General features: G+C 36.0%; 1 protein-coding gene across 1 annotated transcript in view; it reads right to left on the bottom strand.

Annotated features, from left to right (window-relative positions):
* The window catches only part of LOC150100491 (SH2/SH3 adapter protein dreadlocks-like), a 61,532-nt gene that overhangs the window by 16,972 nt on the left and 18,889 nt on the right, over positions 1-25,671 (bottom strand). Inside the window, exon 2 of the mRNA XM_090402750.1 lies at positions 20,327-21,402. Within this exon, the coding sequence (XP_090258876.1) occupies positions 20,327-21,402 (1,076 nt within the window). The remainder of the gene's footprint in view (positions 1-20,326; positions 21,403-25,671) is intronic.

Genomic DNA, 25,671 nt, shown 5'->3' with positions numbered 1-25,671 from the left:
TGAGAAGTCTTTAAGAATGGGAAAACTAAGGAATTAATATCAATGGAAAATCTCAATCACTCATATTTCACAGATGACATTGTTCTTTTAGCAAAAAATAAAGAAGCTCAGGAAATGCTAAATGATCTGGACAGAAAAAAGCAGGGGGGAAAATGGTTCAAAGATTAATTATTATTATTATGTGACACCTCTAGGGAGTCCAAAGACTCATCGAGGGAGGATACTCACTCTACAATTCTGTCTCCACCACTCAATCCACAAACTACAACAAACCACAACTACACCAATGCCATCTACTGCCCACCACTAGTATTTTCACAGACAATCGCAAATATTCATACCCATGGTGGGATTCAAACCCGCAGCCTTTTGGCTGGTGAGCGGATACACTAACCACTCAGCCAACCAGGCTGGCAATTAATACTATTAAAACAAAACTGATGACAAATTCAGATCAAATCAGAACTCAAATTAGCAGACAATCCTATTGAATTTGTAGTCAACTATAAGACCCAAGTTAGATACACCTGGAGAGACAATGTCAGGACAGTCACTTTTATAGTGCCCCAGTGATCTACATAGACTATGGATGATGAAGATATTTATCTTGATCAATTAGTTTTAAGAAAAAACAAGATAAAGAAATAAGCAGAAGAATTACACAAGGAAATAAACAGAATTTGAAATGTATAGAGAAGCTTAGGTGTTACTGACTATTCATAACAATGCTCCAGTTAGAATTTGAATTGTTTTCCCCAATTACTCAGAGTTCAGTGCTGTGTGCCTGTTGCAGTTATAATTGTGCTCTGACAATGCTGGATAGAAAACCAGTAAAATATTAAATTTAATAATAGTGTTGTTTATACCGTGAGGCGTTATTAAGGAAACAAAGATATTTGATATGTGCATTATCCCAGCGTTAATCTATGGAATTCAGACATGGTAAGACTAAAAAAAAAACAGGAAGACAGGTTGTGTGTGTAGCCCAATAAGCCTTGGAGAGAAGAATGTTCCACATGACAAAAAAAGTGACAGAATAAGAAATACTAGAATTAGAGAGAGATGACTGGAGTAGAAGATATTGTTAAGTATTGTAGAGCATGTAAGTAGAGATGGGCAGGCCATATTAGTAGATTGCCAGGCAAAAGATGGACAAAATTAAGCATCAAGTGGATCCAAGAAATGGAAAAAGAAACAAAAGTAAAAGGTAACTAAAAGAACAAGATGGAGTGAATGATCTACAAAGGTTTGACAGACATGACATGGTGGACATTGGCTAAAAACAGACAGGACTGTAAAATTAATAGCGAACCTATATCCAGCAGTGGATGGAAAGATGGTAAAGAAGATTAACAAGAAGTATGTGTTTGGGAGTAAAGCAGTGTGAACTGATAAGCTGTCACACCATGGGGAGGAGGGAATAATATATATATATATATATATATATATATACATATATTTGTATAAGCCCAACAAATTTGAATCTACTTTTGTATATTTATGTATTATATTTAATTTTGTTTCCAGTCAGAGAGAAAGAACACATTGTGAGATAGCAAGATATAACTATGCATATGGTACCAAAATAAAAAAAGACAAAGGAAATCAGTCCATAGCTACAATTTACAATCAGTAAATTTAGTTTGCCAGCCGACAGTTGGTGGCGCTTCAGTATTCTGGTGTTTCCGATGCACAGTTCATATTGCAATATAGATGGAGACAAACTAACATATGGCTTATAAAACCTGTTTATTTGTGCTTGTTGTTAGATCTACATTATATCAATACCTATCGTTTAGAATTGTGCAGAACTTTTGAGTGTTGCTTTCATACGAAAATTCATCTTGTTGAATTAAAGTTGTAAATAAATTTATAATAGTAATTTTAATTAAGAGAATATAAACTGCATGCCATGTCTTTAAGAAAGAGTAAAAGAAAAGTGGACGAAGAAGGACGAGTTTTTCAAGATAAATGGGAAATTATGTACTTTTGTGGTGTTGTGCGCAATAAAATTGTATGTTTTATTTGTAATAAGGGAATATCAGTTCCAAACAAATACAATTTACGTCGACATTACAAAATGAATCATGAAGAAAAATTTGAAATGTTGGAAGGCAAATTGAGGGAAGAAAAGTTACAGTTTCTGAAATCTGGCTTACAACGACAACAAAATTTGTTTACCGAAGCAAATAAATCCAGTGAAGCAACAGTTCACGCAAGTTTTGCTCTCACGCACATCATTGCAAAACGATAAAAACCATTTACTGATGTAGAATTCCTTAAAGATTGTTTGATTAAGTTTGCTGAACTTCTTTTCCTGACAAACAACAATTATTTAAAAATATTAGTTTGTCAGCCAACACAGTAGCAGAACGTATTAATGAAATCGCTAGTGATTTACGATGTCAGTTAAAAGAAAAAAGTATAGATTTGCAGCATTCTCAATAGCAGTTGATGAGAGTACTGACATCACAGATATAGCACAACTTGCCATTTTCATACGAGGTGTTACTAATGAATTTGAAGTAATTGAGGAATTATTGGAAATAATTCCTATGAAAGGAAAAACTGGTGTACAGGATATTTTTTCTGAAATAAAAACTGTAATAGATAAATATAAATTAAGTTGGGATAAAATGGTTGGATTTGCAAGTGATGGTGCAGCTGCTATGGTTGTTAAAAAAAATGGAACAGCAGTAAAATTAAGAAATATAGTGAAAGAAGAAAAATTTGCACTATACGTTGCATTATTCATCAAGAAGCACTTTGTGCCAAAAGTTTACAGATGGATAATGTTAAGGAAACAGCAACTAAAACAATAAACTTTATCCGTGGACGAGCTCTGAATCATCGAGAATTTGTTGCATTGCTTGAAGAAATTGAAAGCGAGTACGGAGAAATGATTTATTATAACGAGGTGGTTAAGTCGAGGAGCTGTATTAAAACGGTTTTTTGATTTAATAAATGAAATCAAAATTTTCATGACACGAAAAAATAAAACTATCAACGAGCTATGTAATGATACATGGATAACAGATTTAGCATTTCTTGTTGACTTAACCGGCCATTTAAATATTCTCAATAAAGAGCTGGAAGGAAAGAATAAACTTATCACTGACATGTTGAAAATTTATTTATCACTAGGTTAGACTATAATAGATTTAGTTTAATCCTTTATCCCAGTGAGAGCAAACAAAGTTTGCACCTGAAAATATCTTCAGGACTAAATATAGTGTTGTACTATCTTATCCAGTAAGTAGTGCAACACCAAGGCAACTCGTGGCAAAGGTGGAGCAAGCTACCAGGCACTTCTAACCCAGTATCTCCCATAATGCAAAACACATTTCCTATGTGGATATGTATACTGTTATGCATTAAAGGGATTGGCCATCTACCCAGACTAGTTTCGACCTTTATTGAGGTCTCTTCAGTGGGAGCCAGGCCCAGAGCTGGAGATACCAGGCAGAAGCAGTAGCAAGTCATCTGTGCCTATGGGAGTTGCCAAAAGGTTTATCACCTTTTTTAAAAATTACTCTGGATTTAGAGAAAGATGTTGAAAATTTATTTATCACTAGGTTAGACTATAATAGATTTAGTTTAATCCTTTATCCCAGTGAGAGCAAACAAAGTTTGCACCTGAAAATATCTTCAGGACTAAATATAGTGTTGTACTATCTTATCCAGTAAGTAGTGCAACACAAAGGCAACTCGTGGCAAAGGTGGAGCAAGCTACCAGGCACTTCTAACCCAGTATCTCCCATAATGCAAAACACATTTCCTATGTGGATATGTATACTGTTATGCATTAAAGGGATTGGCCATCTACCCAGACTAGTTTCGACCTTTATTGAGGTCTCTTCAGTGGGAGCCAGGCCCAGAGCTGGAGATACCAGGCAGAAGCAGTAGCAAGTCATCTGTGCCTATGGGAGTTGCCAAAAGGTTTATCACCTTTTTTAAAAATTACTCTGGATTTAGAGAAAGATGTTGAAAATTTATTTATCACTAGGTTAGACTATAATAGATTTAGTTTAATCCTTTATCCCAGTGAGAGCAAACAAAGTTTGCACCTGAAAATATCTTCAGGACTAAATATAGTGTTGTACTATCTTATCCAGTAAGTAGTGCAACACCAAGGCAACTCGTGGCAAAGGTGGAGCAAGCTACCAGGCACTTCTAACCCAGTATCTCCCATAATGCAAAACACATTTCCTATGTGGATATGTATACTGTTATGCATTAAAGGGATTGGCCATCTACCCAGACTAGTTTCGACCTTTATTGAGGTCTCTTCAGTGGGAGCCAGGCCCAGAGCTGGAGATACCAGGCAGAAGCAGTAGCTGGCCAATAGGCCAGGTAGATGGCCAATCCCTTTAATGCATAACAGTATACATATCCACATAGGAAATGTGTTTTGCATTATGGGAGATACTGGGTTAGAAGTGCCTGGTAGCTTGCTCCACCTTTGCCACGAGTTGCCTTGGTGTTGCACTACTTACTGGATAAGATAGTACAACACTATATTTAGTCCTGAAGATATTTTCAGGTGCAAACTTTGTTTGCTCTCACTGGGATAAAGGATTAAACTAAATCTATTATTATCACTGACATGTATGCTTGTATTAAAGCTTTTAAAGTTAAATTGCAATTATGGGAGACACAAATGGAATCAAAAAATTTCGTACGTTTCCTACATCTTAAATCCTGCCCTATTATTTCAAATGAAAAATCTCAAGAATATGCAAGAAAAATACCATTATTACGACAAGAATTTGAAGAAAGATTTTAATGATTTGAAGTCCGATTTTACATTAATTTCATTACCATTTAAAACGAATGAATAATGCACCAGAAAATCTACAAATGGAGCTAATTAATTTACAGTGTGATATAAATTTTATTCAAAGATTTCAAGATACAGATTTGATTAACTTTTATTCGTACTTGTCAAAAGATAAATACCTTCAGTTACGAATTTTTACAATAAGAATAATCGCTTTATTTGGGGGTACATTTATATGCGAACAGTTTTTTCGCAGATGAAAATTAATAAGTCTAAGAAAAGAACCCGATTGACCGATGAGCATCTACAATCCGTGATGAAGATAGTTTCTAGTAATTTTTCTCCAAGGCTACAAACTTCATCAGAATCGAAACGCCATCAAGTATCAAGTTGCAGTAAGAAAAAAATTAGTTTATAATTATTTACATACAAACATATGTATTTTTTCTGTATGTGTCGAAGAAAAATTTAATAAATAAAAGAAAGAGAATAGGTTGTCATTATTTATTCTCAAGTTATAAAGGTTATAAATGGGTTTCATAATTATAAAGGGGTGGTATCCATACATTAGAGGTAAGTACGGTTCAATATATATACATATTCACTCTCATTTTGTTTAAAAAAAAAATTCCGGCCAGTCAGCTGCTTTCACATCATGCATTCAGCCCGCATGCAATTTTAGTTTGAGACCACTGGCTTAAGGGACAAAGCTGAACAACTAGGAGAAGAACTCCACTTTTACATAGCCTTTTAAGAAATGTTGAGAACTGATCAGGGCTTCTGACCTAATGTCTAAGCCTCACCTTTCTCATGGTGCACCTGTTAGTAGGTATTTACCAGGATGAAAAAGGATGGGTCACCAATATGGGGTTTAGCCAACTAAATGTATTCTTACTGGCTTAAACCAACACAGAATGATACAATATTATAAAATTTCACGCCAACTGGGGCATTGTATGTTTAAACAAGGCCCATTGTTGTCATAAGGGAACCAGGGCAAACAGCAAAAAAGCTACCAGAAGAAACTCATCAGCAGAGTTCGAGTGCCACCATCAACATAAGCATCAATGAAAAATAAATGGAGCTAAAAGATAAACAGAATAAGTATCAGATCAACATAATAGTTGTTAGTGAAACAAAGAGACAAGATCAAGTAGAGTGATGTGAGCAAATATCAGAATGGGAAACTAGACAATGAGACTTATTGGCACAAACAATTTTACTAAGAAAAAAGTGGAGTAAGTTTGAATCATTAGAGAAAGCAGCTGACAAAGAAAAAGTTGGTCCTTGCTAGATATCTTCACCATCAGCAACATCACTAAACCACTCAGAAGCTTCACATCATTTGCAAACAACTGAATATCTCCTTGTAATCCAGTAGCATACACAAAATGATTGAATAGTAATGGTTCCAGTACTGAACCCTGTGGAACTACACTTGTAACTATCTTCTAACAACCCCCCCCCCCCCATATACAACTTTGATACCAGAAAGCTTCCTACTTCTTGATATCACTCCCTATACACAACTCTCTGACACATCTATAAGAAAGCCAGTTAACCTCAATCCATCCAATTCACTGACACAATATCCAAACTCATATGTTACAATTTAAAATCAACTTGTCAAACTTCTTTGAACAATCAAAAAAAAGGCAATATATGCCTTACTCTCATCCACTGTTCTTGTTACTCTACTGTAAAAGGCAGCCAGATTGTTAAAAGAGAGAGAGCCCCTTAACAAATCCATACTGTCCTGCATAACCTTGCCCTCATCTGCCCATTCTGTATACAAGTTCTTAGTAAGTTTTCCAAAATCTTAACCATAGAAGAAATACAAATTGGCCTCTAGTTTGATGTCTGCATTCCACCACCACCCTTATGCAATGGCACTATCTTATCCTTCTGCTCTTCAAGAAGAAATTTACTTGTTGCAAGACTTTCGATAAACAGCTTGGTTAATATTATTATCCCAAGACCCCATTGGAGTCAAAGGCTTATCTAGGAGGTCCTTTTGTCATACACACAGCTCATCATACCATGCCTTAAACACACTCAAATTCTCTGCAGACACCACACTCAGACAAGGCATTCCAATCACTCACAACTCTGCATGCAAAAAACCTGCTTCTCACTCCGCTGCTCACACCCTCCTTATAGAGCTTCCAGAGATTAACCTTTGGTTATCTCCTAATCTCCCACTACTTGCTGTAAAACCTCTCCAACATTGATCCTATAACAACCTTTACTAACTTGTAGGTCTCTATCATATCACCCCTCTTCCTCCTATCCACTAGCCTCTGTAAATTGCATCTTCTCAACCTTTCTTCATGTTCGACAATCGATAGATCAGAAAGTACCTCAGTAAGTCGCCTCTGGACCCTTTCCAACATATCTTCATCCTTTTGAAAAACCAGGTGACAAATCTGTGCACAGAAGTCCATGTGTGGCCTAATCAGACCCTTATAAAATGGAACAAGAACCTCCTTACTTCTACAAGTCAGTGTCCTCTACATCATTCCCAGAATTCTTTGTGTTGTCTTCACAATTTTAGCAATGTGTCCCCTAAATTTCAAATCCTTATCCACTATCACCCCAAGATCTCTTATTTTCTCCACCTCCAACAATATATTTCCACCAAGCATAAATCAACATCCCATCTTTGTTTCCAAATTCTAAAACCTTACATTTTGCAACATTGAATCACATCCCCATTTCCGTGCCCGTTTACTCAATTTATTCAAGTCTGCTTGTAAGACCACAACATCTCTACTCTTCATAGTTTGTCCCAACTTTGTATCATCTGCAAACAACTGAATATCCCCATCCAAATCTTTGCCAATATCATTAACATACAAGTTAAACAGCAATGGTCCTAAAACAGATTCCTGAGGCACACCACTAGTGACTTTCCTCTTCCTGGATATTGCTCCCCATACACAACTTGCTGATGCCTATCAGATAACCAGTCTCCAATCCAATGCACTAATTTAACATCCAACCGTATCCACTCTAGTTTGACCCAATTTTATCATGCAGTAATCTATCAAAAGCCTTTGCGAAATCTGATTATACTGCTGTGTATCTCTCTCATCTGTCCAAGAAAGCTGTCACCTTATAAGTAGATTACTAAAACATGACCTCCCTTTAACAAATCCATGCTGTGCATCAAAGATAATTCCATTGTTGTCAACCCACTTCTGGATCCTAGTTCTCACCAGTTTCTCCAACAACTTAACTGCAACGCCTGACACACAGATAGGCCTATAATTTGATGCCTGAGTTCTATCACCTCCCTTATGAAGTGGCACAGTCTTGCCTTCCTTCCACTCCTTTGGAACTCGACCCAGTGCAAGACTCATATTAAAAAAATATGTCAAGGAAGATGTCAACTACCTGGCACATTCCTTCAGAATATGTGGTGATATATTATCAAGTCCCACAGCCTTATTAATATCAAGTTTGCTCAATTCCCCATACACCTCTTGCTCACTTACAGTCAGTTTCTCCTCCCATCAAATACTGCTCTCAATCTCTCCATGATGTCACATTCACAAGAATGAAAGACCTTTATGAACTGCTCATTAACTTCACTTTTGCTACCCTTACCAACCAAGTAAGAAGGGGTAATAACCATGGAATTGGTTATTACCATTTCTCTTATGCTGCCACCATAATACCTTTTTTTCTGTATCGCATGCTTAATCTCTCTTCATTCATCCATTTCAGACCTACCTTCTGACCCTTGGAATACATTTAGACATTGCTTCTACTAGATAATTCTTGAAAATCCCCCAAGCTGCATTGATCTCTTTTCCGGCTAACTCCTCATTCCATGCTACATCTGCAAGTTGTCTCCTGAGCTCTTCATAATCCCCCCCCCCCCCCAAATGTAGTTCCACATATACCTCTTTCTTACAGAGGTCCTCACACTGCAGGCAACCATCTTACCACTTGATCAGATTCATTCTCTACACTCACTTCTCTACCTTCCAGCAGCAGTCTTTCCAAGTGACTCACACCAAAACTACTCAAATGCAGTCCATCACTCCTATACAGTTCACGTCGTCCTTCAAACTCATTTCACACATTTCTGCTAATATATCATTCATAATCCTTGCTCTCTGTCTCATCTCACCACTGTCATGAGGTAATCACATCATGATCACTCTCACCAACTGGTGGGAGTGATCATGATGTGACACCTCATTTATAATTACATCCTCTGATGAGATGATAAAATCCAAGACCCCCAATCCTCGTGGCCCTCTGTTACATACTATCTGAGGTCGTTGTTCCTCAAAAACTCAAAAAACTAATTTTCTTTACTTCCAGTTACTATCTTATCATCGCAGTCTATATTGCCATAGTTAAAATCGCCCTTTTCTTATTTGCTTGGCTAATCTGATTATACATTTCATAGTCACTACCATCCATATTAACAGGTATAAAACACCATCCAACCAAGCATTTCATTCTATTCACCTCTAACTCACACCACACTGCCTCAAAGCCACTGGCACTATTTCCCTCTTGCATCTCTACTTTGCATGGACATAACTCTTTCTCTATCATTAATGCCACTTCCTCCTCCCTTTTTACCCTTTCCATCTTCATGAAACACATCATACCCTTCCATTTCTATTCCTATCAGCATGCCATCTTCATCCAACCATGTCTAACTTATTCCAACAATTCTTGGGTGAACAGACTCAATTAACACAACCATTTCATTTGCCTTGTTTCTTACACTTCTAATATTTGTATACAAACTTAACAGCTTATTCCTGGATCTATAGCTAGTTCCAACATTACTACTTATTTGATGCGACTTCTCCATGCTTAACTTGAGCCATTTCTTTTTCTCCTTATTCATCTTGGAACCTTCTTCAAATTCAACTGTTTTTCCCTTGATCTCAGGTCATCCCCTTCCCTTTTTGTCTATACATGCATTCACATCTTTTTGGAGCATCAACCTTTCTCACGCTGTGTTTCCATCTGTCTGTCTTGCATACCTGTTCTCTTATTCTCTATACTCATGCCACTTGCTTCTTCATTCACAACCACTTCAATCTCTCCTATCTTACTCTCCCATTCTTCCACATCACTTACCAATTGATCAGATTCATTCTCTACACTCACTTCTCTACCTTCCAGCAGCAGTCTCTCCAAGCTACTCTCACACCAAAACTACTCAAATGCAGTCCATTTGAGTAGTTTTGGTTGAAGGACGAAGTGAACCTATACAGTTCACTTTGTCCTTCAAACTCATTTCACACATTAACAAACTGCACTCCATTCTTCTCACACATTTCTGCTAACATATTCATAATCATTGCTCTCTGCCTCATCTCACAACTGTCATACCTGGGCAACATGCTTACTACCTTTCCTATCACATTATTCTCTTTTATACATCTCAACAACCTCCTGATATCCAATCTGACATGTTTTTTGTTTGCAGTCAAGCTATTATAAAAAACACACGTACTAACCACAGTGATAACTTTTAATACGTAAATATTTCATCCCAAGTATCTTGGGACATCATCAGTACATTATTTCAACAATACTAGGAATAACATACAGTTAGGGTGCATGATTACAATGGAATCTCAATATGCGTGCAGTAATGTGTTACAAAAGTAAATTAAAAATAACTGAAAAAAAAAAAAGAAAAGTCAAGTCATTGGTATCTATTACAACTACCAACTCTTTTGCTCACTTACTTGTCAATCTAATGTCTCAATCACTCTACTCATTCTACCTCCAGTAAAACATATCATCCTTTATGCATCCTCTCGTCTAGCACACCTTTAATAATTGAATCACCATGCAACGTAATTGCCTGTCTTTCGTTACCTCTTTTATACCAACATCATTTGTTTTCATCATTTTGATGAATCCATTTCATCTCTTGCCACATCTAAACCAACTGATCTTTTGAACCTTGTGTCACACTTTTTCTCTCATTCATCCTTTCGAATTTTCGAACCTTGAGTCATACACGCTTGTTCACAGTCGCCAACGTGGATCACCACCTTATCTTTAACTTCTGCTACATTCGCATCACTTTTGTCTTTCTTACCACCAATTGTTAAGTTTCTCAGATCACTCATTCCCTTTTTCAAACTTTTTTTAACATTTTTTTTTCTGCTCTTTTACACCCGTCCTTTTTTTTAAATTTTTTTTTAATCAGACAGGTACTCATCATCCTCGTGGCATTCTCGCTACTAACACTTTCAGTTATGAAAATATTAGCACTCATCAAATCCTCATTCAGTTCACACTTTCCTTAAATATCCACAATTTATCAATTAATTAATAGCATGGATAATTCCTAGCATATTCTGTTAAAACATGTGGCAAAATTTCATCTAGTTTTCCTGATATCTTCAGTATTTGGAATACACTGAATACTGGCATATTCAGTATTTGGAATACATCCTCTTTAGTCACTTCTAATGCTTCACTCCTTCAGGAAGAAAGCATGCTTTACCAGGATGGAACATTCTGATGAAGTGAACATTAAATAGCTCCACTACGCCATCTGTTTTGTTATTTGAATTTAGTCCCATTCCAGCAAGGTAATCCACTTACAATTATTTTTTCTCCTACTGGCTACAGAATGAAAAAACTGCTTCAAGTCTAAAATGTTGATCCTCATGTGACCACAACATGCTGCCTAAGACAGCTGTCCCTCAAGAGGTCCAATAACTAAGTTCCCTTAGCGTATGCTGCTTCCTCTGTCTAGTTTATATTGTTATAGACCCCCCCCCCCCCAATAATGATCATGCAGTTGAGAAACTAATTTGCCTAAACATTCTCTGCTCACCACCATGTATATTTCTTTATCTATAGCAACATTCCATTAAATATCTTGTGCTATAAACTTTTTCTTGCACCATATACTCTCAAAGCCATTAGTGATTCTCTACATGCTGAAATATACTATACCATTCGATTTCTGATACCAACAATCTTTGGAGAGAAAGAGAGAGAGAGAGAGAGATGAGTGAAATCTACGCCACAAATGCATTCTCTTTATTCTTGTACTCCTGGCATTCATATACAGAAAAATCAGTATATTGTCAAGTATTTATTAACTATTATTACTCCCCACATATTCCACCTGGCACTGCAACACAGCATATACTATCTCATTTCTCAAGCAGCTTATCCAACAAGGCCATCCCTGCTATGTTCCACTCATGCAATTCTAGTTTCCCTGCCTTACAATTAACTTTCTTCTGTTCTCATATATACTCCACTCATCCACATATTCCAGCTATCTTTTTTTACCCACTCTTGCTATCATTTCATTCATTATTACTGCCCTCCTCCACTCTGCATGTGAGGCAACATTCCCTATCTTCCCTCTGACACATTTCTGCAGCACTATCCCTGACATTAATCTCAAATATCTTACTACAGGATTCATGCTACATCTGAGGTCATTCATGTCAATCATCACTATCATTTCCTCAACATTTTCACCTCACTTCATTGCCATGCCCTCTCATTCCTCCCAACAAGCCCTCCTCTAATTCTACTCTGCACACCCTGAATCATCGAATATACACGACAAACTGAACAGCAGCTTCATTCATTCTTCACTCAATGGCATTTTTTTTGCTTCCAATCTCTCTCTCTCTCTCTCTCCCCCCCCCTTCCTCTCATCTCTTTATCCCTCACTCCTACATTCTTTCTCGACTTTCTCCAGTTTCCCATCCCGTAAAAAAAAAGGCGAACTGGCCATTAGAACAGATGTAATTAACACACATAATACACTGGCCTCGTAGCCTGAGTTGCTTCAGCTCCAAATCAATCAACTAGCCAATGAATCTCCAATTTTCACTCTTTTCCCATCTCGCTCATTTGCTCTTGCATACTTACTCTTGTTCTCCTTGCACTGGCTTACTTCTCTAGTCTCTTAATCTCTTCATTCATTCTCCTGAAACATATTCACAAATATAAAGAATAATAATTTTATTATTGCAAATATCTTGGCCAGAAACTAACAGGCCATCATCAGTATATCAGCATAATCACAAGGTGGAGCCAGAACAAAGAACAAAAGAACAATCGTATTTACTGAACTCAGTCAGCTGGATAGACACCATACAGATGCTTACAATCCTATCCCTTGGAACCAGTGATGAGCTATGGAAATTTTAACAAAGGGTTTGCATCGTCGAGAAAAAAAAAAAAAAAAAAAAAAAAAAACCCTAACTTAGCCCATTGTGTGACTTTGTAGAGCTTCTGACAGATATGATAATTTCTGTAGGATATCAATCATTAATGCTAGATCTTTTAAAAATTCCAAATTGAAAAGTCGGTTTAAAAAGCCCTTATATTTATCGTTCAATGCAAAATGCTTAATTTCTCCACACAGCAAGAACCGTTTGTAAACTACAAGCTGCCCATTGTGGTCCAAACACACGACAGATCTTTAAAATTTCGATACCAAGGTCTTTTGCAATCGTATTTAATTCTCGTTGATTTTTTGGTGATTGATGATAAAAAGCATATAATTTATCCATAAATATTTCAAAATGATATATTTTTTTAATGTTTTTTATCTAATCATCTAATGCTAAGTGTAAATGATGAGCGCAATGCCAAATCACAATGTTGGGAAATCTTTGTAGAAGTTTGATTGCAACACCTGATTTGTTTCCTAACATTACACTAGCTCCATCAGAACAAAATGCAATGAGATGACTTTTTAAATAGTTATCAGAAAATCCACATAAATTTAAAGTAGGAATTATAGTAGCATGTATACATTCCACGGTGGTATTTTCTAGTTCTACAAGATTATTAAACAAGAAGAACAAGGGGCTCGCAAATTTGAGAAAAATTTAACAAAGGGCTCACGCAAGCCCATTATAGCTCACCACTGCTTGGAAAACCCTGAACCTGTATGGTGAATCCCTATCTCATACATCATGGGCATCTCAGAGGCAATTGCAAAGATCCTGAAAAGATACAGTTTAGTCTCTACATTCTACTGCTGGTTACCATCCACAAAAGATAAACAACTCCCCTCTCTCCCTCCCTAGTTTACCAGGTTCATTGTGATTGCTACCACTCTTATTTTGGATAAATAGGACACTCACTTAAAAATGACTACAGAAACACCAATCTTATATCAACAATAAACCTGAAAAATTTAGATTTGGATAGTATGGAGTGGACACTGACAACAATACCCAGTGATCCAATACTTACCTTTTACATCAGTGATTCTGTTCTCCCCCCCCCCTTTTAAAATATATAATGCTGTATCATGCAAATCATTTTATTTGACCAACTTCTGTTACTTTATTGTATTTCAAAATTAATTATTTAAATTTTAGTTTTAACTGCAATCTCATTTTAGTTTGTAGCCACTTATATGGTGGCACTGCAGAATGTGGCTCAGTTCTGTAAAACGGATTAACATTCTTTGTTCTACCTTCACCTTGTGATTATGCTGATACACTGATGATGGCCTATTAGTTGCTGGCCAAAACATTTACAATAATAAAACTATTATTCTTTATTCATGTGAATCTGTATGTCTAAAAATTGACATTAACTGGCACAATCATGACCATCAGACAAAACATCTCCCGCTGCAACACTGCAATCGCTAAATCCATAGACACATCTTTCACAGTCTCTTCACCTTCAAACATAACACCTGTATCTAAAAAATCAGAATTCACCAATTTCCAAAGCATTATCTCTGCTGCTGCTGAAGCCCATAAATGGAACACATCACGTAGTGCTTCCAATTAATTACATTTAATGCACACATACACATTTCTGTTCTTCATTCCTCAGCTGCGACAATTTTAACCTATGGGATATGTACATGCCACATGCTATGAAATCTTTGACTGTGCTACGAATAATATGTACTTTTTAAATAGTGGCAGGCTTGGCGATTATGTGTTAGACCTGATGACCACCATGATGGTTATAAACATATATAAAATAGACAAATTTGTACAAACAATCCAGTCAATCAAACAACAACAACAACAACAACAACAAAAAAAAGACAGCAGAACTAAATAGCACAAACTTAAAAACCACTATTAGTAATGATACACACACAAAAAGTCCTCATATATATATATATATATATATATTTTTTTTTTTTTACTACTGCACACTGATCAACCACTTTCAACCATTTGAAAGAGTGCTAAATGAAACAATCAGTGATTGCCAAATGGTAAGCATTCAAGAATAAGGTAATCAGGAGTACATATCAGTAGAAGAAAAACCCATCAAAAACCTGAAATGTAGGGAATCAGCTGAAGTAGATCATATTTGAGCAGAAATAAAATATGGAGGTATAAAAGTTTTACAGTGGCTAACTGCATATTTTAGAAGGCCTGGCCAGAAGGACAAATTTCAGATGATTGGAATTTTTAGAATCGATTTAAAAAAAGGGAAATAAAACAGTGTGAGAATTACGGGAGAGTCCCCCTAACGAGTGTTTATAGTAAACTTTATGCAAGCATGATCATGTGATTTTGATGTGAGGAGTGCTAGGCAAGTACAAGCTTCATGGAACAAAAGAGATGTGAGGAATTACAGAGCAAGAGACAGATTATGATAAATTATGGAAACAGATTGGTGATGTGGAGTGGGTTGATCAGTTGAAAAGGAGAGAAATGGTAGTGCCTGGGATTTGATCCCCAAATAAGTTACTTATTGCAATGGCAGACTATATTCCTAAAATTGGGAGGATAAATAAAGTGGGTTGAGAATGAATCATGGAATTATGCAAAGGCTTCCAGAAAGAGGATGCTATGAAGGAGATATAAAGAACATTTTATTTATTTAGCGTATGATGTACAGGCCTCAGAATAAAACATACAAATTACATAAAACAGCATAAAAACAATTGAAAAATCATATTAAAAGGGGTACACTAGGTTGAAATGATTAAACATCAAAATTAAGAATCAGGAGTCAGAGCTTAATCCTTAAATCTCAGATCCACTCCAGGGATTCTGGGGTCAGTTTAAAAAAAGTCCTCTTTAGAAACCGAGAATGACTAGATAGGGCACTCAAGCACAATGTGATTGATAGTCTGGATCCCTCTTCTGCATTCACAGTTTGGAGTATCGGACCAGTTCCATTTATGCAAGAGATGCTTACATCTCCTATGTCCTGTTCTGATCTGAAGCCCTCCAGACGAGATGTCGGATTTGAGATGGGTATTTGAAGATTGGAGGTATGTTGAAACCAATACTCTCCCCATGACTCGCATAGGTCGAAGTTCTGGTCATTTATTTGTATTGCACTCCTCCAGGCAGGGTGCCTGGATTTCAGTCTTTGTGAAGTATGGAAGGAAATGTCTTGGTGAATAGGCAAGGAACTGTTTCCAATTATTTTTGTCCATAGTTTTCTTAAGGCTTGGGTCCTGCAGAGTGAGGGAGGGGCTATATTACTGAGAGTTGGGAGCCACTAGCCAGGAGTAGATCTTAAAGCTCCAGAGATTATCCTCATAGTTTGATTCAGCTGGACATCGACCAAAGAAGCGTGTGCACTGTTCAGCCACACAGGAGCACAATATACTCTGCTGTGGAATAGACCAAAGACAGTGCAGTAGCACACAGTGTGTTGGAATCAGCACTCCAAGAAGTACCAGCAAGTTTATGCATTATATTACTACGAGTTTTTAATTTCCCAGCAATATAGAGAACATGAAGGAGATATATAAAGGAGTGACTGAAGCAAAACCCCTAGAAAATTTTAGTTATGATTCTAGTAGAAGAAAGGGTGAATATGGAAGACTGAACTTTAGTGTTTAGAGATGGAATATGGGTCACATCTGCTTAAGATATATTGGAAATGTTTAATGATACGATATTTCATGTGGGGAGAGGGGGGGAGTAGTGCTAAATGACAACACCAAGGACAGAAGTCTGACAGTTTAAGAAAGGGAATTGTTCAGAATATTAAGTAATGTTGATGTTGAGACTGGATAGAATATCACCATGTATATTGTGGAGAAAAAAAAAGCTGACAGTGCCCTTGAAGAGGTTGTCAACCAGTGTGACAACAAAAACAGCCCCAGAAGAGTGGAAAGAAGGAAGGAAGGAAAGACAGTAGATACTGAATTAAGAGAGAATCCAAACCTGTAATGTCGAACTATATTCAGCTGTTTGTTGATGATGCTAAATTAAGAAGAGCAATGTCAGGAAGTTCTGAGTGTTGTTGTTACAAGAGGAATTGAGTAAGTTGGTGCTTTGGGCTAAAGAATGGAGGAATCATTTTAATGTTGCTAAGTATAAAGTTATGTGTCTGAGGATCATGGTAGGGAAAATTCAGTTCTATATCCACTCCATTAAGAGGACACATCAAAAAAGTTGTAAGGGTTACCCAGAAAATTGCACGTACAGATATGGAAGTGATTCCACTTTCTTATATGTACATGTCACTATATAAGGCGCTAATTAAGCCTCATTTGGATTTCTGTGAACAGATCTGGTCACCTAGTTAAATTGACAAATAAGGAAACAGAGTTCAGAGACAAATAACTAAAGCTGTCTCAGGACTATGGAATATTGAGTATGAGGAGAGATGAAGAAAATGTTGTATTCGGAGCTTGACATATAGGAAGAGGAGGAGGGTTATATGATGGAGATGTATAAGTTTGTGAGAGGAGCCTATCAAATAGGCTCCTCTCAAATAGGGGAATTATTGCTTAGAGTAATGGATAATGTGAGAATAAGTTATCCCTAGAAACTGTACAAAGGTCATGTGAGTAAGAGAATTTTTTGCTTGCCAAGTGGTGAATGAATGGAATGCATTTGCCAGAGTGGGTGGCAAGTGCTCCAATACTGAATAAATTCAAGGTAAGGCATGATAGTTATTGTGGCATTTGAGCATTCTGCCTTCCATGATGAGTCTTTTGACTTCATGGAAGCTTGGAAATAATACTAATATGAGATCAGGGTCATCCTGGGTTGTATCTACCCCAGGTTGTAAACAGATGTAACATACTATAATAAGAAGTCCTATGTTAGTGTTGAGTGGGGCTTAAGATATGGTTTCCCAAGAGGATGGTGAATCCTCTGTGGGTACAGTGATAGTGATATATCATAATGTAGAAACAGAAGGGTTACTCTGGATGCCAGTAGCACCCTCTCTAGGATATAAGAGATCAACTGATGTCACACTGGGTGAAAATGGTAACTGGGAGTTGGAAATGAATGATACTACTGTTAAAAGCAATTTTTTTTATTACTTTTAATATTAACTGAAAAATATTGTTCAACTATATACTGCTGAAAGCACTAAAGAAATCAGTATGGAGAACAGATTTTTCTTCTTGTGGTTGTTCATTTCATCTACTTCAGTTCTTCCTCAATGTTCTGCTCATCCATAGTGCTTATGTACTATAGGGTAAACAATCACCTGAGTGTGAAATTATTATAAACAAAAAGTTAAAGTACCAAGTTAAAAAAAAAAAAAAAAAGAAAGAAAAAGAAATTGCATTTGCTAAGTGAACAGTTTGAATGTAAGCAGTGCTAATAATAATGTACAAATACAATAACATGCAAATTCAACAGTAATGTTCTAAGTACAGAACCTTGTGGGATACTTCTGGTCACCTGTCTTCTCTTTGATTTAACTCCACTATATTACTCTATATAGAGCCACCATAGCTCAGTCGGTATAGATAAAGACCTTTGGTCAGAAAGACCTGGTTTCGATTCCTGTCAGCGATGTGAGGAATCTTTATCTGGTCTCTTTTGATGAAAGGTGAGTTAGTCAAACTTGGGTTCTTCGTCCCCCAGAACAGACAAACCGGCTCATGAACACATGCATCAACAGACATAGGACACCAGGAGGCATAGGGCTAACCACCTTATCTAGTTATGGTTGCGAAGTCCAAGAACTGAAAGCTTGTGGCCACTTAAGTGCCTGTTAGGACCACTGATAGGATTGATAGGATATTACTCTATGTCCATTAGCAGGTTGTCATCAATGCCACCACTACTTCATGTCTATCTTATTTGCTCCAATTTACCAAACAGGTCAGTGCAAATCCTATTCAAACATCTTTGCAAAGTTCATCAGCTGTTATGGAATATGTTATAGAAATGGCCTATCTTTGTGAAGTTGAAATGGAAGGTATTTAAGTGATGTGGTTTTTCATAACTAATAAAAAAATCTCCAGAGTCTGTATTTCATTATAAAAAAAAAATAATAATAAATAAAGTTATCAAATGTTCAAATGCCTTTGTGACTTATGGGCCGCCTTGTATTTCATAATGTTACAACCGAGTTGGATAAAGGGAATGGATGCACTATGATAATGTTGGATTTTGCTAAAGCATTTGACAGGATAACACATGAAAGGTAACTGCATAAACTAGAGAATATGGGTTTGGAATATAACTTATTGACTTGGATAAGTGGATGTGTGACATATATCAACAAGTGAATATGGTTGGCGTGAATCTGCCAGATTTAAGGTATACCAGTGGTGTATGCCAGGGTTAAGTACTTAGATGATTGTTGTTCAATCTACACATTAATGACATTAGGAAGGATCTAACAGAAGATGCCCAATTGTTTGCTGATGATGCAAAGATAGGTAGGACAAGATGTTACTGATACTCAGCATTTATAGAATGATTTGAATAGGCTGGAAATTTGGACAAATTAAAATAGCTATCAGTTCAATGTTAGTAAGAGTGCAATGTTATGCAGTTTGGTATGATGAGATTTTCAATGGCATATTATATTACTGAGATTTGGCTGCAAGAAACTGATGAGGCTGGGATCTTGGTGTGATGGCGGATAGGAATTAAGTTCAAAAGTCACATAGCAAAAATAGCAAATACAACTTGGATAAGTGCAACGTTGAGGCAAACCTTGACATGTAAGGATAAGGAAGTCATTTTGCTTCTTTACAAGGCTCTGATAAGACTGCACCTAGACTACTGTGCACAGATTTGGTCTCCTGGATACCAAGGAGATAAATCAGCTGTTGAAAGGGTGCAATGAAGAGTTACAAAGATTATATTGGGATTATGGATTGCATATATATCGACTACAGACTGGTTAATAAGAGAATGAGGAGTGATATGATAGAGATCTATAAATTTCTGGATGTGTTATAAGATATTTTCTGATGAAATATTTTGTTATATGAAAGGTGAGGAGAGAACACAGGGGCATCCATGGAAGTTTGTTCGCAGTTAAGGGGTAAGAGCTAGATGTTTCTCTCACAGAGCAGTAAGTGAATGGAATAGTTTGCCTGTTGAATTAGCGAGTGCGACAGCTGGTTTGGGTGATATATAACCTCCCTCAATGAGTCCTTGACTCCGTTGAGATCTCAGATAATATCTCCAAACAAAGAGATGCAGACTAAATATGTTAAATTTTCCTTTCCACTAATGATTAATGAGGGAAAAAAAAAACATTTCAATAAAGACAACTAAAAATTCCTAGAGTTCAATATGGCGATGAAAAAAAAAACCCTGCTATATTAAGAAGATCATATTTTAATAATAAAGCACTTACATTTGTTTCACTGTCTCTTACAACAAAGTCACCATCCTCTGCATATTCATTGAGCATCTGATCACACTGACTACGAGTAATATTGCCATAGTACCAAGGTTTATCACTTAAGTCAGGCCTAATAATATTAGTATTCTGGCTGCTCTTGTTTTTAGAATGCACTAATGGAGAACCACCACTAGCACCTAGTGATAAGCTTGCAAGCTCCTTCTGAGTACTTGTTAAATCAGGCCCAAGTCCATCAGCACTACTTGAGATTGGAAAAACTTTATTAGGCAATGAATCCGAGCCACCTAATGACCCTATACTTGTTCCCTGTGGAATTATCTGTACATAGTTTTTGGGAACCAGTCCTACTTCCCCCATCTGATTTCGAGCTTTCCACCAATCTGGATCATTAGAAGGTTTATCAATTACTTCTAAATTCTCTCCCTTTTGAAAACTAAGTTCCTCTTCATTTTGTGATGTAAAAGAGTACAATGCAACCACAATATCTAAGCAATGACTACTCTGCAAGGTATTACTAGCAGAGCCTGCTGGTGTATAATTATGACTTCCTTCATTAACGTCATCTAATTCTTCTTGAACATAGTTAGAAGGAAACCAACCTACAGATCCACTATATTCTCCTTTCCACCATCCATCACTTGACTTTTCCATTACTAAAACACGGGTTCCTTTAATCAGTGAAACTTCATCTGACTGTTGAGCATCATAATTATATTTTACAACAGCTGAAGAACTTGAATAAGTCTGATTTTTTGAAGATGTATTATTAGGTGAATTCACATTGATATCAACTTCTTTAGTTGTTACAGGAGATGCTGTAGGAGACATTTTAGCTTCACTCTTCTTTTTCACTCTTCTACGAATGCTGTCAAATATTGAAGGTTTTTCACGTTTCACATAATTAGAAGGAACAAACCCAGACTGGCTTTTGGAATTCTGAACTTTCCACCAGTGTTTGCTATCATCAAGAAGTACTAACCTCTCATTTTTGCGAATATCAAGTTCTTGACTTCCTTGAGCAGTATAATCATATTTGGCAACTACACAAACTTCTTCACCACTCTTTCCTGAAGGAGGGGGGGAGGGGAGAGAAAAGAGAATAATTAAACATATTTCTGCTAATGCATCACCTTCTAATATCATTATGTTGAAATATGGCAAAACAATTACCAACAAGTAAGCTAATTGCAAGAACACTTTCACTTGTAACACAACTAATCTGGTAGAATTTCTATATACTTCTGAAAATCTTATTTAACCATAAAATTGCATGTGATAGAAGAAGATGAAAGTAAATACAATGTCATTTATTACCAGATCCCTCTGAGACCTACACAGGTTTCATAAATCAGCCTAATAATAATGTAAACTTCTTAAACACTAAGTCTTTGCTAACCAGATATGGCAAGAGTAGCTGAATAAATAGTATGGATCAATTAATTTTCCATGCTTATTCAATTTTTCTACCATGGTTATACGTTTAAAAACCTCAAAGTGAATTGTTTAACATTTTAAACAATTTAAAAAAACACGAAAGTGCATGTTTAATGGCTTTTTTTTTTTTTAAACTTCTTAAGTTCCATGCTGAAACATGAGCATGAACAACATGGATAATGTTTGGAAAACATGGGAAAAACATGAGCATGGAACATGCTCATGTTTTTCCATTTTGTAACCCTACGTTGTTTTTACACTAAAAATGTTACAACACTGAATTTATTTCATACTGAGATTTTCGTAGTTGTCGTTCATGTTGAAAATTTAGGTAATACTCTAATGAATGAGTCTACGTGTCTATGTAGACATGTAGTTTATTCCAAAAATTTTCAATATGAATAGCTAAATTTTTTCTTGCCTTAATAGGCAGTGCACTTATGGCAGCAAATTTCAAGCAATGTGACAACACAGAATGATCTGAACAATCAATAAATTTAAAGAATGCTGGAATTGTGATTGTAAATCTTTCACTACTGTATAACTTAAGCATGAAGTTTTATGCAATTTTTCAAAGAGTGCAAGTAGCAGAAGCAAATTAAGGAAGATTAAAGTGTTTACAAACCTTTTCCTGTAAAATTAAAATAAAAAATAGATCTTCATGCACCTTTCATTCTCCAAAAGGAGTGTGAGGATGTTTTAGCCATATCAAACTCCTGGAGATTGACAGGCAGGAAATCTCCACCCCTTAGCCAATTGGAAACAGCCAACACAAACTATCAATGATTTTAAACAGTATCCAGCAAACAACTAATGCCACCTCTCAATCCCTAACATAATATATTATTGTCTGAAATGGTGTGGGTTCTGCAATCAATTTTGTTTTAGTTGCCTGCCCATGCCAGAAATGGACTAACTCAAGAATTTTTGAGAGAAAGCCTTAGGAAAAGTTCATCTAGTCAGCAATCAGAATCGAAATGAGAAAACTTTCTTTCTGCAGCCTAGTAATATGGATGCAAAAGCCATTTCCACAAGGTTACACAGGCCTTCATTTAAAAAAAAAAAAAAACATGCTCTAAAAAGCACATTTTGCACAAGAGGCAAATCTATCACAAAACTCTGTAGTGCAGTTGAGAGAAGGAGACTCAATGAAAGTTTTAAATAAAAAAAAAATGCATTTTATATGACAAGACGTTTCTGGATATTGGGAACTAAAACAAACTTCCCGATGAAAGCGAGATAAATAAATTTATCAGTGCACTTATACTTCATTAAAAATGATTTATGACCCCAACTTAAATCCGATCCTTAGACTACCCTCAGAAAAATCTTCTAACATCTTTTTCATCCCACAGTAGTAAGGTGGTATTATAATACTGTAAAAGAGAAAACCCATGCTAAAACTTATTTGTAGAATTTTTGCCTTTTTATGTGCACCTTCAGTACGTACGTACACACACACACACACAACAAAAGCATAACGGCAATTAAAAAACTCCATTTTAGTAGCTATAACTCTGACATTGCTGGTCCCAAGTCCAAAATGCATAAAACATTTTCTTGCTACAGAAACCTAAAGTACTGAAAGAAACTGGAATAGTTTTGCTGAAGAATCAGCAGAGGAAATGTTGATGATTGGTGAAACTCTCTTAGATAAGCCAACAGGCAGGTCCTTGGAAATCTTCACGCCCAAATCTGCAACCAAAATTGGATGCAGGAAACATTAGAACAATGTATGAATCTGAGATTTCACATCAAATATCCAAGCAGATACAAATTATTATTATTACTTGACACCTTTAGGGAGTCCAAGGACTCATTGCAGGAGGGCACCTACATTGTTAAATACATCTCACCCTCTCCGCTACTACTTTTTTTTTTCCTACTACGACATTACTACCCATCACCATCATCACCAACAGCAGTATTTTTAGTCTGTAAGTTGCATGTGTTCTGAGGTCTGATATGTCTGTAAGCAGGATGTGAAACCCGAGTTTCCAGGAGAAAAAACCCTGCTACCTCCATATGAGATCGACTAACTCAGCTTCAAGTAAAAAAGCCTGTATAAGGATTTCTCCCTCATCACGATGAGAATCGAACCCAGGTCTTTTCCAATCGAAGGGAACAATGATTCACTGTTCTTCCAACTGTGCTATGGAGGAGACATATGTATATAAATGATAAATACAAAATACAAATACTAGGATTAAGTGAAATCAAATGGAATGGAACATATGGACATGTTTATTTGATATTAGTCCGGTGAGTTCAGACTAATATCAAATAAATATATCATATTCTAGAAATTCCGAGGATGAAGAGTCTTCGGACTCCTTGGAGGTATCAGGAATAATAATAATTGGAGGGGTGTTGCTCTGATAATGACAGTAGACACAAGTAAGGCACTGTTCAAAGCTAGCATCAGAAAGAATAATAAAAGCTAGGTTCAAAACCAAAAATAACACCCATACAAACAGTGCTGACTCGGGAAAAAAAAGATTTTTATGACCTATCAACAGAGAAAGTAAGACAAGAGTAGCAAAAGAGATATGATCTTACTCCTGGCAGCTACAAATGCAAAAAGGTAGTTGAACACAACAACAGTGGACATGAAATAGTGATGGGAAAAGAAGGACAAAGATATGAAGATGAAAAATTATACAACGACTTCTGCCTATTTAACAATTTAATCACAGGAGGTATAATATTTAAACAAGAATATACATAAACCTGGATCTCACCAGATAGAAAGAGTAAAAACTAAGTAGATCACATAACCATAAATAAATCATGGAGATCCTCTTGATCAGAGCAGATGCATACATAGACCATATACTAATAGTGGCAAAGATAAAAATGAAGTTAACAAAGATATTTAAATCAAAAGCAAAAGAAAATGTGAAACAGTAATACAAAATGAAGGAAACAATGGAGATACAGAAGAAAAATGAAATTACAAAACAACTATATAAAAAAAGCTGAAGAAATATTAGAAAAACAGGAGCGAGTTCAGAAATAACAGATAACAAATAAAACAACACTTTTAAGTGAGAAAAGATAAATCAGAAATACTCCGAAATCAAAATAAAGAGGAGAAAAAGGAGATAAATAAAATGTACAAGGAGAAAAATACACAAGTAAAGAGAAGTGCATTGAATACTTTCTTTTCTTTTCTTTAAATTTACATGAAAAGAAAAGTCACTGAAGAACTGTAAGGAGAAAGGCTACAGCAGATTCCAAGAAACTTTTCGAAATAACAAGATAACTGGAAAAAATATGAGAAAAGAGAGAGAGCAATGAGGGATACATGAAGAATATACTGACAAAGGGGAAAAAAAAAAGAAAAGATGGATAGAGCACTTTCAGGAAATGATAAACAGTGAGATCTCAATACAGGAAACTCTACTCCCAGAAAATATTGAAATAGAAACATTACACATAAATGCAGGAGAGAGAACAAAAGTAGAAATAACTAAGGCAATAAAAAACTCAGAAATGGCAAAGCTACAGGGATAGTCAAATATACAAGCAAAATTAACAAAAACAACACTTATCTATTGAGATATTATATCCTCTTCTAAATGAAATAGGGGTAAAGAAAGAATGGCCAGATGACTGGAATATACCAAAGAAATGGGATACAAACAGAATGCAAAAACTGGAAAAGAATATCTCTTCTGAGGTACAATTAATAAAATCTTCACAAGAATATTATCTAGCAGAGGGCAACAAATGAGTAGAATGCACTAATGTGGTGTTGGAAGAAAAAAGATGTTTCAATATAAATTATTAGAGTGATGTTTTAAAGATACTTGTGACATAAAGACTGAATAATATATGCACGTAAATATAAGGAAGATATTTAATTAACCAAATATTTCGGTCTGGAAATAACAGACCAT

Source organism: Typopeltis vanoorti, chromosome 13, assembly GCF_054136105.1.
Source record: "Typopeltis vanoorti isolate ZY-2024b chromosome 13, IOZ_Tvanoo_1.0, whole genome shotgun sequence".
NCBI classification, from domain to species: Eukaryota; Metazoa; Arthropoda; class Arachnida; order Uropygi; family Thelyphonidae; genus Typopeltis; species Typopeltis vanoorti.
This window is presented reverse-complemented; position numbering and strand designations above follow the sequence as displayed.